The sequence below is a fragment of the Penaeus chinensis genome, chromosome 13 (genome assembly GCF_019202785.1).
Source record: "Penaeus chinensis breed Huanghai No. 1 chromosome 13, ASM1920278v2, whole genome shotgun sequence".
In the NCBI taxonomy this organism is placed as follows: Eukaryota; Metazoa; Arthropoda; class Malacostraca; order Decapoda; family Penaeidae; genus Penaeus; species Penaeus chinensis.
In genome coordinates this window covers 19,248,169-19,263,168 of record NC_061831.1, presented here as the reverse complement: position 1 = coordinate 19,263,168, position 15,000 = coordinate 19,248,169, and the positions used below count along the sequence as shown (strand labels likewise).

General features: G+C 35.3%; 4 protein-coding genes across 4 annotated transcripts; all 4 read left to right on the top strand.

Annotated features, from left to right (window-relative positions):
- Positions 1-394: 394 nt before the first annotated feature.
- Positions 395-2,031, top strand: LOC125031681 (cuticle protein AM1199-like). The gene is made up of 3 exons (XM_047622566.1): positions 395-552; positions 1,235-1,434; positions 1,733-2,031. The coding sequence occupies exons 1-3, from the start codon at positions 544-546 to the stop codon at positions 1,908-1,910; spliced, it is 387 nt and encodes a 128-aa protein (XP_047478522.1). The 5' UTR covers positions 395-543; the 3' UTR covers positions 1,911-2,031.
- A 3,315-nt stretch (positions 2,032-5,346) lies between these two features.
- On the top strand, positions 5,347-7,086 carry LOC125031692 (cuticle protein AMP1A-like). Its single transcript, XM_047622591.1, has 3 exons — positions 5,347-6,219; positions 6,579-6,778; positions 6,946-7,086. Exons 1-3 carry the CDS (start codon positions 6,211-6,213, stop codon positions 7,076-7,078), a joined length of 342 nt encoding a protein of 113 aa, XP_047478547.1. The 5' UTR covers positions 5,347-6,210; the 3' UTR covers positions 7,079-7,086.
- A 56-nt stretch (positions 7,087-7,142) lies between these two features.
- Positions 7,143-8,965, top strand: LOC125031691 (cuticle protein AM1199-like). Its single transcript, XM_047622590.1, has 3 exons — positions 7,143-7,297; positions 8,181-8,380; positions 8,651-8,965. The coding sequence occupies exons 1-3, from the start codon at positions 7,289-7,291 to the stop codon at positions 8,826-8,828; spliced, it is 387 nt and encodes a 128-aa protein (XP_047478546.1). The 5' UTR covers positions 7,143-7,288; the 3' UTR covers positions 8,829-8,965.
- A 3,477-nt stretch (positions 8,966-12,442) lies between these two features.
- On the top strand, positions 12,443-14,148 carry LOC125031839 (cuticle protein AMP1A-like). Its single transcript, XM_047622812.1, has 2 exons — positions 12,443-13,327; positions 13,495-14,148. The coding sequence occupies exons 1-2, from the start codon at positions 13,083-13,085 to the stop codon at positions 13,640-13,642; spliced, it is 393 nt and encodes a 130-aa protein (XP_047478768.1). The 5' UTR covers positions 12,443-13,082; the 3' UTR covers positions 13,643-14,148.
- Positions 14,149-15,000: the final 852 nt, after the last annotated feature.

Sequence of the window (15,000 nt, the reverse complement as noted above, 5' to 3'; positions counted from 1 at the left end):
CAAATATATAATAAAAAAAAGCAATGTTTATAATGTTGATACTGTCAGATGGATGTTTATATATGGTCTTTCACTCTGAAGTTCTTTACTCTGTGTTGTTTTCATTAGCCCCATTATCGCCATTTATAATTTATATAATTATGCTACTCTTATGGTTATCTTGTCTCATTATCAGTCTTGGTACTCCAACACTTTTGTGCCTGGATAATATTTATTTACATATATCCACGTCGTATAAATATTAGATTACATTTTTTTTTTTTTTTTTTAGTGTATGGAACAGAAAAGCCAGGAGTACACAGCGACTTCCAGAAATACCCCAATCTTAAAATGAAGATGAGCAAAATCAACAAAAAGCCCTCCTCCGCAACAATGAAAGTACCAGCGGCCAGGCACGTGCCGGTCCTACGGAATGGGCTTTGAGTCTTTAGTAGTTTGTCCTTCGCGTCGTCCCGATGACCTCTGCAGCCTAGATGGAAGCCGTATATATACAGCTCCTTCATCTTTCCCTGGCAGTATCTACACGCTCACCAAACCGACGGAATGAAGCTGGTGAATACCCATTGTCACTGTACATCCTAGACGGACTCTGTGCCTACATTCGATTTTAGTCATAGTAGATTGTAACAGGACGTAGGCATTGCTCGGGGAGTGTCAGTGTTGTAGTGTGGTGTGGTGTGGTGTGTATAAAATGAGAGTGTGTGTGTGTGTGTGTATATAGAGAGAGATAGATATATATGTATGTACGTATGTATGTATGTGTGTGTATGTATGTATGTATATATATACATATATATATATATATATATATATATATATATATATGTATATGTATATATATATGTATGTATGTAGATGTGTGTGTGTGTGTGTGTGTGTGTGTGTGTGTGTGTGTGTGTGTGTGTGTATGTGTGTGTATATATATATATATATGTGTGTGTGTGTGTGTGTGTGTATAAGTAATATATATATATATATATATATATATATATATATACATATATATATACATATATATATATATATTTATATATAAGCATACACAGGTATTTGTGTGGGTGTTTGTGTGGTTTGACTGAAATTATAATATTTCTTCCGCATTTCTTGTTTCAGTTCACAATGATAGAAACAAATACGAACCAGAAGTAATAGTAGCTATGGCAGTCACGTTTAGCATTTCCTGCAAGAGCATGGGCCTTGCCGCACAAGAAACGAGCTCTCATTGCTTTTTCAGATTGTCCTTGCCTGCCTGGCCGCCGCGGCCCTCGCCGCCCCCCGCCCCCAGGAGGACCCGGTCGCCATCCTTCGCGACGACCGCCAGGACGACGGCGACGGCAACTTCAAGTACGAGTTCGAGTCCGACGATGGCACCTTCGTGTCTGCCGTTGGCACTCCTGGCGCCGAAGGCCAGAGCAACATCCAGGGGTCTTACAGGTAGGCTGATACCGCCATTGCTCGCTCTTGCTGAGCCTTGAAGGCGTACAATTTTTTTTTTTTTTTTTTTATGCTTTATGTAAATCAAAGTATTTGTGATATATTTAATTCGTATCTATATACGCATATCTACCTCTATTTATTCATACATATATAAACAAATATGCACATAAACCTATACACACATAGAGGCACACTAAAACAGCCAAAAATAGTAACACCGGGAGTGATCATCTTGATTGTAAACAGCGTTTGCCCCTTTCAAATTCCGTGCACTCCTTCCTTCGCCTTCGACCAGGTTCACCCTCCCCGACGGCACCATCGCCGAAGTCACCTACATCGCCGACGAGAACGGCTTCCAGCCCCAGTCCGACCTCCTCCCCACCCCCCACCCCCTCCCCGCCCACGCCATCGAGCAGATCCGATTCGCCGAGGCGCAGCGCGCGGCGCAACCGGCCGTAGGCTCCTCCTTCTAGATCCCCAGTGCCAATCCTCCTTCTAGATCCTCGGCGCGAACTGCAAATCACCGTGAGAAAGGAATTAATATTGTAAAAACGAAAAACTTTTATGTGGTTTTAATGAAATGTAATAACGTAATACTTATTCATATTTTCCCCTAATGACTTGAGTAAACTATTTTAAAATATGTAAAACGCATATGCACTGTGACTTGCATACGCAGACATAATTTCATTATTTCATATTTCAAACACAATGTGCGTGTGTGTGTGTGTGTGTATGTGTGTGTGTGTGTGTGTGTGTGTGTGTGTGTGTGTGTGTGTGTGTGTGGGTGGGTGTGTGTGTGATCTATACATAGAATGCAGTACATGGCGTCATTGCAGTACAGCTCTTACATGCTAATTTGGCTGATGTAAATAAGGACATAGTCATATTGAGTCGTAGAAGACGGAATCGACCGAGACAACGAAGGCAAGAAATTGATTGTCAATATGTTCAAGGAAAGGATTCATTTTAAAGGGGTTAGAGACCCCACAGTGGAACTAATGGCAATTGGGGTAGAAACGAAGGAATAAACATAATAATAAAAGCCACAGTGTATGTGCCGCTTCATACATTGGTATGACCACAAGAAAAGTACAAGAAAAAAAAAAATAATTCTAAAAACTTTAGCAAAGCAAAGCAAGAGAACTTCTTGTAACGTGGGATTTTAAAAGCAAAATTGACCGGGATAGTTTCGATCCCAGAACGCAGCCAGATTCGAGAAATGCAAAATTACTGGAAGTCATAAATGAGCATTGCCTATATCCAAAATGTAACGGACCATAGCAGGATAAGAAAGCTAGGCAAGCCATTTACGCCTGCCCTAATATTTACAAGACATAAAGCTGATATAAAGGAAATGGAGTACTGTCTTCGTCTATGAAACAGTAATTAAACTAATATATTGTCTAATATAGGAAATACTCTTCATTAGTAAGGATAGAAAGGGAAAGTACAACTACCTGAAAGGTTATTATATAGTAGAAAACCTTAAAGAATTCTTCCCCCACCAATCCCTTGCTCTAAGTGGCTTAGGAGACGAAGACAGGGGCTCAATATAGGGGATCACCCCTACCTTGGACCTGAGCCCTCGCCTCAACTAATTTTGCATGGTCTTTCCATCTCTCCTTTTCCTTTTCTTCTCCATCCCCTTTTTCTGTCCACTTATCCTAATTACTACCGCATGTTTACCCTTTTCACCTTAATACGTTCTGACCATGATATATGACCTTTGATGTCTAGCAAATCTGTTTGTTTTAACCATGAATTATTCTGGGAATCCACAAACATCGCCTTATCCACTAATAAACTTTCTTACCCGGGGACATCACCACCAAGCCCCACCCTATCGCTACGTATGAATGCACTTCTAATTATCCCAAGCAGCGTATGAAAGATATAAAGTAGGGAGAAAGGAATACACCCAAACCAGGAGAGAGGGAATGTAGACTTAGAAATGGATATAAATAAATCTGCAAATCAACCAAAGTTCTTTTTAAACTACGTAAATAGTAACGCTAAAAGACAACATAGTTTTTTCCTAAGGAAGAAATGTGTGAAATTCTTAATGAGAAACTTAAGTTAGTGTTTTTTTCATATTTTAAAATGGAAAGAAACATTACAAACGTCAATCAGGATATCGACTCTAAACAAATGAAACAAAAGACCTACTAAATGGATTTTATAAGACTAAAGCAGGGGGACCAGATGAGATTTCAGAATGGTTCCTAGTGATTGTACAGAACAACTGTTAATAATCCAAAGTTCAATGATAGAAAGAAAACTACCAAATGCTTAGAAACTCACCATTTCACGGAGAGTGACAACAAGCAAAATCCTTTAAATTATAGACCAGTTTCGTCAACCAGTGTAATATATTTTAGAGATTTGTGTAACAAAACTCCATTTTTATGGCAAATTAATATGGAGAATACCATGGAATAATCATAGCCAAGAGCTTAAGCAAAATGATCATATAAATGCTACGAATTCTTGTACGTGGACGAAGATATGGTAAAGGAGTCAAGAGTACGATGTAGTAGTGAGGAGTCCTCACTTAAAAAAGGATATTGACAAACTTGAAAGAGTTCATTGACCAGCCACAAGATGGGCACCCTACTCAAAGAGATATGAAATACGATATATATATATATATATATATATATATATATATATATATATACTGCGTAGTATATGTGAATATATTTATGTATGTATGTATGTATATAATAAATAATAAGAGTGATATCAGTAATCAGAATGAAATGATAGTAATCATCATTTATTTCGTATCTTCATCATCATCATCATTATTGTCATAATTCCAACTGTAGTCTTAATTATAATAATGACAGTAATAATACTAATAATAATGATAATAATAATAATAATAACAATAATAATGATGATGAAATAACAACAATAATAATAATAATGACAGTAACAATAAGAATAATAATTATAATAATAATAATAATAATAATGAAAATAATAATAATAATAATAATAATAATAATAATAATAATAATAATAAAGATTAATAACGATTATCACTGTCATTATTATTGGTATTACTATTCTTATAATTACGATCAATGTTATCATTATCATTATCATTATTATTATTATTATCATAATTATTATTATTAACCTTACTATCATTATCATTATCATAATTATTCCAATCATGTATTTATCACCATTATCCCTATCATCATTAAATATGATTCTATTATTTTTATTCATTATTACTTATTATTATTGTCATATTATTATCATTAGTATTATCATTATCATTGTCATTATTATTATTATTACTATTGTCATCATCAATCACCATCACCATTATCATCATTATCAATAGTATCATTGTTATCTTCATTTTCCTCTTCATTATCACCATTATTACTATTAAACGATTATCATCATCACCATTATTATTACCATTGTCATTATCATTATCATAATTAACATTATTAATATAATTATTATGATTGTTAATATCAATGTCATTATCATCATTACTATAATCTGTATCATTATAATTGTTAGTAATTGATCATTATCATTATTAGTATTATTTCATTACTAATGTTATTGTTAGCAATATCATCATTATTATGAAAACTATTTTTTTTTCTGTAATTATTATTATTATTACTATTATTATTATTATTACTATTATTATTATTATTATTATTATCACTATTATTGTTGTTGTTGTTTTTGTTATTATTATTTTTGTTATTATTAGTTATTATTTTTGTCATTATGATATTCAACATTATTAATGTTATTGTTGTTACTTTTGTTATTATTATCATTATTATTATTATTATTATTATTATTATTATTATTAATATTATTGTTATCATTATTATTAATGTTTGTCGCTGATGTTATTATTAGTAATATCATTATTACCATTATCATCATTATTGTTATCATTATTATCATTATGATTATCACCATTATCATTATCATCGAAATGCTAATAATGGCAATTGTAATAAGATTTAAAATGATACTAAGATTAAACAACTAAATAAACTAATAAACAAACAGATACAAAATATGTATGACATAAACGATACTAATGTAACGGATATTTAAATGAGACAAGGAGGAAAATACACAAAGGTCAGGATCTTTGTTCATGCTTAGAAGACACCGTGCCCCTTCATTAAAAAAAAAAAAAAAAAAAAAAAAAAAAAAAAAAAAGTAACGTCCACTACTTGGTGGCACAAGAAAGGGGACGAAAAAAATGAATATTTGATGAAATATGAATAATGTTTCATGATCACTTAATATCATAAACACTCGTTGATATGATGTGCTGATGGTTTGATATTCTTATTCATGTTGCTGGATATTTATATTCTTTATTATATTTATTTTTTTTATGCGTTGAAGTTATTTCCCTTATAGATACTTATTATTCACATTTTTTGTTATTTCTGATTGTTCAGAACGTCATGAAATATATACTCCTAAATAGGTAACTGAATAGATAAACAAATTGATAAGTAAATGGATGAATTAATAATTAAAATAGAACCTATTACGCAGTACGCACTTTCAGAATTCCATAACTAAATTAGATAAATTGTAGTACCGTATAAGTAATTAAGACTTTGCGCCTTTGGCCCTCAGGATGTGCTTTCAGGTCTAGCAGCGGGATTTCGTATCCTGACGTACCTGTGACCTCTTAAAAACACGTATATAAACAGCTCCTCCTTCCTCTTGCAGTATCAACACACTCGCCGAACTGACCCAATGACACTGGTGAATACTTCTTTTTTTCTAATTTAAACCGATTTTGTGTTTTGCAGAGCAGCACTGTTCCGTAAAATGGCATTTTAAACTGGGTCATTCTAATCCCTGCAAACCGCAGCTTAATTGAACTGAAAAACGTCTATATATACATACTTAATTATTACTATGAAGGATCTGTGGGCATCAATCATACTTATTGCAGTAGTTGTAACTGTGATAGTAGTATAGGTTGAGGCAAAGCTATAAATGAAAGATTTTATTAATAATAATGAAAAATAATAATGATAGTAATAAATCTGCTCATACCAACGCCCGCAGTACTGGCTGACTGCCAACACAATCACACCGTTGGTTCTCTTCTAACTTAGATCGTCCTCGCCTGCCTGGGCCCCGCGGCCCTCGCCGCCCCCCGCCCCCAGGAGGACCCGGTCGCCATCCTTCGCGACGACTGCCAGGACGACGGCGAAGGCAACTTCAAGTACGAGTTCGAGTCCGCCGATGGCACCTTCGTGTCTGCCATTGGCACTCCTGGCGCCAAAGGCCAGAGCAATATCCAGGGGTCCTACAGGTAGGTTCGTTCTTCTTGATGTGATAAGTCATTTCACTGCTGCAAAGACGTAGATGTAAGCGTACGTGTACAGTAAGTGAGCACACACACATGCGCGTGCCGTACAAACGTTAAAGCAAGCGTTTGTTCCCTTTCAAACTCCTCTTTCCTCATTTGCCTTCGACCAGGTTCACCCTCCCCGACGGCACCATCGCCGAAGTCACCTACATCGCCAACGAGAACGGCTTCCAGCCCCAGTCCGACCTCCTCCCCACCAGACGCCCCAACACCGCCGCCGCCAACAATAACTTAATAAAGTGAAAAGTGGATCGTTTTACGTTTTTTCTTTTCGTAACAACAATGAAAGTACCAGCGGCCAGGCACGTGCCGGTCCTACGGAATGGGCTTTGAGTCTTTAGTAGTTTGTCCTTCGCGTCGTCCCGATGACCTCTGCAGCCTAGATGGAAGCCGTATATATACAGCTCCTTCATCTTTCCCTGGCAGTATCTACACGCTCACCAAACCGACGGAATGAAGCTGGTGAATACCTATTGTCACTGTACATCCTAGACGGACTCTGTGCCTACATTCGATTTTAGTCATAGTAGATTGTAACAGGACGGGGAGTGTCAGTTTTTGGTGGAGTTTATGAGGCTTATTTTCTGCGGATGCTGGTTTTTGCGTTTCCGCTTTCATCAGTGTTATATTCACACATATATAGGCATACATACATATATACATATATATATGTGTGTGTGTATGTGTGTGTGTGTGCGTGTGTGTGTGTATGTGTGCACTTAAATATGTATACATATATATGTGTATATATACATAATATTTTATACATATATTATTTTATATATAAATATATATATATATATATATATATATATATATATATATAAGTGTGTGATGTGTGTGTGGTGTTGTGTGGTGTGGTGTGGTGTGATGTGTATAAAATGAGAGTGTGTGTGTGTGTGTGTGTGTGTGTTTGTGTGTGTATATATAGAGATAGATAGATATGTATGTATGTATGTGTGTGTGTGTTTGTATGTATGTATATATATATATATATATATATATATGTATGTATGTGTATATGTATATGTATATATATGTATGTATGTAGATGTGTGTGTGTGTGTGTGTGTGTGTGTAAGTAATATATATATATATATATATATATATATATATATATATATATATATATATATATATAAGCATACACAGGTATTTGTGTGGGTGTTTGTGTTGTTTGTTTCCTTGACTGAAATTATATTTCTTCCGCATTTCTTGTTTCAGTTCACAATGATAGAAACAAATACGAACCAGAAGTAATAGTAGCTATGGCAGTCACGTTTAGCATTTCCTGCAAGAGCATGGGCCTTGCCGCACAAGAAACGAGCTCTCATTGCTTTTTCAGATTGTCCTTGCCTGCCTGGCCGCCGCGGCCCTCGCCGCCCCCCGCCCCCAGGAGGACCCGGTCGCCATCCTTCGCGACGACCGCCAGGACGACGGCGACGGCAACTTCAAGTACGAGTTCGAGTCCGACGATGGCACCTTCGTGTCTGCCGTTGGCACTCCTGGCGCCGAAGGCCAGAGCAACATCCAGGGGTCTTACAGGTAGGCTGATACCGCCATTGCTCGCTCTTGCTGAGCCTTGAAGGCGTACAATTTTTTTTTTTTTTTTTATGCTTTATGTAAATCAAAGTATTTGTGATATATTTAATTCGTATCTAAATACGCATATCTACCTCTATTTATTCATACCTATACACACATAGAGGCTCACTAAAACAGCCAAAAATAGTAACACCGGGAGTGATCATCTTGATTGTAAACAGCGTTTGCCCCTTTCAAATTCCGTGCACTCCTTCCTTCGCCTTCGACCAGGTTCACCCTCCCCGACGGCACCATCGCCGAAGTCACCTACATCGCCGACGAGAACGGCTTCCAGCCCCAGTCCGACCTCCTCCCCACCCCCCACCCCCTCCCCGCCCACGCCATCGAGCAGATCCGATTCGCCGAGGCGCAGCGCGCGGCGCAACCGGCCGCAGCCTCTTCCTTCTAGATCCCCAGTGCCAATCCTCCTTCTAGATCCTCGGCGCGAACTGCAAATCACCGTGAGAAAGGAATTAATATTGTAAAAACGAAAAACTTACTATTTTCGCAGTTTTTATGTGGTTTTAATGAAATGTAATAATGTAATACTTGTTCATATTTTCCCCTAATGACTTGAGTAAACTATTTTAAAATATGTAAAACGCATATGCACTGTGACTTGCATACGCAGACATAATTTCATTATTTCATATTTCAAACACAATGTGCGTGTGTGTGTGTGTGTGTGTATATGTGTGTGTGTGTGTGTGTGTGTGTGTGTGTGTGTGTGTGTGTGATCTATACATAGAATGCAGTACATGGCGTCATTGCAGTACAGCTCTTACATGCTAATTTGGCTGATGTAAATAAGGACATAGTCATATTGAGTCGTAGAAGACGGAATCGACCGAGACAACGAAGGCAAGAAATTGATTGTCAATATGTTCAAGGAAAGGATTCATTTTAAAGGGGTTAGAGACCCCACAGTGGAACTAATGGCAATTGGGGTAGAAACGAAGGAATAAACATAATAATAAAAGCCACAGTGTATGTGCCACTTCATACATTGGTATGAACACAAGAAAATTACAAGAAAAAAAAACTAATTCCAAAATCTTTAGCAAAGCAAAGCAAGAGAACTTCTTGTAACGTGGGATTTTAAAAGCAAAATTGACCGGGATAGTTTCGATCCCAGAACGCAGCCAGATTCGAGAAATGCAAAATTACTGGAAGTCATAAATGAGCATTGCTTATATCCAAAATGTAACGGACCATAGCACGATAAGAAAGCTAGGCAAGCCATTTACGCCTGACCTAATATTTACAAGACATAAAGCTGATATAAAGGAAATGGAGTACTGTCTTCGTCTATGAAACAGTAATCAAACTAATATATTGTCTAATATAGGAAATACTCTTTATAAGTAAGGATAGAAAGGGAAAGTACAACTACCTGAAAGGTTATTATATAATAGAAAACCTTAAAGAATTCTTCCCCCACCAATCCCTTGCTCTAAGTGGCTTAGGAGACGAAGACAGGGGCTCAATATAGGGGATCACCCCTACCTTGGACCTGAGCCCTCGCCTCAACTAATTTTGCATGGTCTTTCCATCTCTCCTTTTCCTTTTCTTCTCCATCCCCTTTTTCTGTCCACTTATCCTAATTACTACCGCATGTTTACCCTTTTCACCTTAATACGTTCTGACCATGATATATGACCTTTGATGTCTAGCAAATCTGTTTGTTTTAACCATGAATTATTCTGGGAATCCACAAACATCGCCTTATCCACTAATAAACTTTCTTACCCGGGGACATCACCACCAAGCCCCACCCTATCGCTACGTATGAATGCGCTTCTAATTATCTCAAGCAGCGTATGAAAGATATAAAGTAGGGAGAAAGGAATACACCCAAACCATGAGAGAGGGAAGGTAGACTTAGAAATGGATATAAATAAATCTGCAAATCAACCAAAGTTCTGTTTAAACTACGTAAATAGTAATGCTTAAAGACAACATAGTTTTTCCTATGGAAGAAATGTGTGAAATTCTTAATGAGAAACTTAAGTTAGTGTTTTTTTCATATTTTAAAATGGAAAGAAACATTACAAACGTCAATCAGGATATCGACTCTAAACAAATGAAACAAAAGACCTACTAAATGGATTTTATAAGACTAAAGCAGGGGGACCAGATGAGATTTCAGAATGGTTCCTAGTGATTGTACAGAACAACTGTGTAATCCTTTACTGTTAATAATCCAAAGTTCAATGATAGAAAGAAAACTACCAAATGCTTAGAAACTCACCATTTCACGGAGAGTGACAACAAGCAAAATCCTTTAAATTATAGACCAGTTTCGTCAACCAGTGTAATATATTTTAGAGATTTGTGTAACAAAACTCCATTTTTATGGCAAATTAATATGGAGAATACCATGGAATAATCATAGCCAAGAGCTTAAGCAAAATGATCATATAAATGCTACGAATTCTTGTACGTGGACGAAGATATGGTAAAGGAGTCAAGAGTACGATGTAGTAGTGAAGAGTCCTCACTTAAAAAAGGATATTGACAAACTTGAAAGAGTTCATCGACCCGCCACAAAATGGCGGGTCGATGATAATAATAATGATAATAATGACAATAATACTGATGATGAAATAACAATAATAATAATAATGACAGTAACAATAATAATAATAATAATAAAGATTAATAACGATTATCACTGTCATTATTATTGGTATTACTATTCTTATAATTACGATTAATGTTATCATTATCATTATTATTATTATTATATTATTATTATCATAATTATTATTATTATTAACCTTACTATCATTATCATTATCATAATTATTCCAATCATGTATTTATCACCATTATCCCTATCATCATTAAATATGATTCTATTATTTTTATTCATTATTACTTATTATTATTGTCATATTATTATCATTAGTATTATCATTATCATTGTCATTATTATTATTATTACTATTGTCATCATCAATCACCATCACCATTATCATCATTATCAATAGTATCATTGTTATCTTCATTTTCCTCTTCATTATCACCATTATTACTATTAAACAATTATCATCATCACCATTATTATTACCATTGTCATTATCATTATCATAATTAACATTATTAATATAATTATTATGATTGTTAATATCAATGTCATTATCATCATTACTATAATCTGTATCATTATAATTGTTAGTAATTGATCATTATCATTATTAGTATTATTTTATTACTAATGTTATTGTTAGCAATATCATCATTATTATGAAAACTATCATTTTTGTTTCTGTAATTATTATTATTATTACTATTATTATTATTATTATCATTATTATTGTTGTTGTTGTTTTTGTTATTATTAGTTATTATTTTTGTCATCATGATATTCAACATTATTAATGTTATTGTTGTTACTTTTCTTATTATTATCATTATTATTATTATTATTATTATTATTATTATTATTATTATTATTACTATTAACATTATTGTTATCATTATTATTAATGTTTGTCGCTGATGTTATTATTGGTAATATCATTATTACCATTATCATCATTATTGTTATCATTATTATCATTATTATCATTATCATTATCACCATTATCATTATCATCGAAATGCTAAGATTAAACAACTAAATAAACTAATAAACAAACAGATACAAAATATGTATGACATAAACGATACTAATGTAACTGATATTTAAATGAGACAAGGAGGAAAATTCACAAAGGTCAGGATCTTTGTTCATCCTTGGAAGACACCGTGCCCCTTCATTTTAAAAAAAAAAAAAAAAAAAAAAAAAAAAAAAAAAAAAAGTAACGTCCACTTCTTGGTGGCACAAGAGAAGAGACGAAAAAAAAAATGAATATTTGATGAAATATGAATAATGTTTCATGATCACTTAATATCATAAACACTCGTTGATATGATGTGCTGATGGTTTGATATTCTTATTCATGTTGCTGGATTTTTAGATTCTTTATTATATTTTTTTTTATGCCTTGAAGTTATTTCCCTTTATAGATACTTATTATTCACATTTTTTGTTAGTTTCGGGAAAAGTCTTAATTCTGATTGTTCAGAACGTCATGAAATACATACTCCTAAATAGGTAACTGAATAGATAAACAAATGGATAAGTAAATGGATGAATTAATAATTAAAATAGAACCTATTACGCAGTACGCACTTCCCGAATTCCATAACTAAATTAGATAAATTGTAGTACCGTATAGCTAATTAAGACTTTGCGCATCTTCGGCCCACAGGATGTGCTTTCAGGTCTAGCAGCGGGACTTTCGTATCCTGACGTACCAGTGACCTCTTAAAAACACGTATATAAACAGCTCCTCCTTCCTCTTGCAGTATCAACACACTCGCCGAACTGACCCAATGACACTGGTGAATACTTCTTTTTTCTAATTTAAACCGATTTTGTGTTTTGCAGAGCAGCACTGTTCCGGAAAATGGCATTTTAAACTGGGTCATTCTAATCCCTGCAAACCGCAGCGTAATTGAACTGAAAAACGTCTATATATACATACTTAATTATTACTATGAAGGATCTGTGAGCATCAATCATACTTATTGCAGTAGTTGTAACTGTGATAGTAGTATAGGTTGAGGCATAGCTATAAAGGAGAGATTTTATTAATAATAATGAAAAATTATAATGATAGTAATAAATCTGCTCGTACCAACGCCCGCAGTACTGACTGACTGCCAACACATAATCACACCGTTGGTTCTCTTCCGCCCCCGCCCCCAGGAGGACCCGGTCGCCATCCTTCGCGACGACCGCCAGGACGACGGCGACGGCAACTTCAAGTACGAGTTCGAGTCCGTCGATGGCACCTTCGTGTCTGCCGTTGGCACTCCTGGCGCCGCAGGCCAGAGCAACATCCAGGGGTCCTACAGGTAGGTTCGTTCTTCTTGATGTGATAAGTCATTTCACTGCTGCAGAGACGTAGATGTAAGCGTACGTGTACAGTAAGTGTGCACACACACGTGCGCGCGCCGTACAGACGTTAAAGCAAGCGTTTGCTCCCTTTCAAACTCCTCTTTCCTCTTTTGCCTTCGACCAGGTTCACCCTCCCCGACGGCACCATCGCCGAAGTCACCTACATCGCCAACGAGAACGGCTTCCAGCCCCAGTCCGACCTCCTCCCCACCAGCCGCCCCAGCACCGCCGCCGCCAACAGTAACTTAGTGGTTCAAGACTCAAGCTTTTAATAAAGTGAAAAGTGGAAATTGTTTTACGTTTTTTTCTTTTCGTATTTAACATATGAGTACATTTTTTAAATGAAAGAAATCTGTTAGTTGCAACGATTCTTTCGTAATTCGACAGCTTTTAATATGATTCTTTAAACTGCGTCCAGTCTCAGGAAAGAAAAAACAACTGGCAACTCACCCGGGTTTGGAGTATTTCGATTCGCAAATTCTCTTAAAAAAGAAAAAAGAGTTACTAGAGCAGTTTTAAATTCAGCATGTTTCAGTCAAAACAATATAAATTATTGTATATGTATTTCACAAAAGCAAAACATATGTAAACCTCAAGATTAGCTGATTTTAATTAAAAGAGAGAAATCTCGAATTTTGTACATTTCCCATAAAGTAGATTTACTGATTTACGAGTTATAATCTAATCAAAGGTAAGATAAATCCGAGAACGTTCCCAAAAGAACAGCAAAAATTGTGATGCAATATTGTCAAAACATTAAATAATTTCGCTTTCTTCACATAGCTTATACTTTTTCAACGAAAAGCAAAATATTTCCACTACAACATACAAGCCTCATGTAGTCTTAAAGCCGGTGATTTATATCTTTAGGAGTTGTAATTCACTCTATGATTCGCAAAAAGACATGTACGTCTCACGAAATATTATAATCAATTATTTTAAAGCGTTAGGGGATATAATTCATTATCAAAAACATGATGAATCAGTTTTCTCAAGAAGGTAACTTTTATTTATTATTATTTTCATATGTATATGTATAACATATAGGTCTCACCATCTCTTATAGTTTAAAATCTAAGATCAGTTTAATGTACAAGCTGAGGAGCTACAATTCACCACACGATAAGGTAGTTTAACTGTTACTAAAAGGCATAAAAAAAGCGCCATGTGTTGTGTTCATTGTGGCGTGCCATATGTTGCGTTGGGTGTTACGTGATACGTGTTTTACTTTTGTGTTAGATTTGTAGCTTTACTGTGTTCGTGAAACTTTTCTTGTTCGTATCCTTGTTTTATTCCATTTTGTACTTGTTTTTTTCTCTTTCATATGTCAGTGTTTTATGTTTTCATTCATTATGGCATGTTCGACATGTACCTGACTCTTCGTAGTGTATGCTTGTTTGTTTCCAGCTGAAAAAACAACAACTTCGACAGTTGATTTGATCTACATTCCTTTGATTTTAATAAGAGCCTCCAAGGATAGCGCCTATCATGATTAATGCGTCATTAGCGCACTCATCTATTCTTAAAATTGAATACTGTCCAAATCTTTAGACGAAAGTGCGTACGGTGAAGGCAAGTTTGCAGGACAAGAGGAAATTAACAGATCCTCCACTAACTGCCAGTGAGAGGA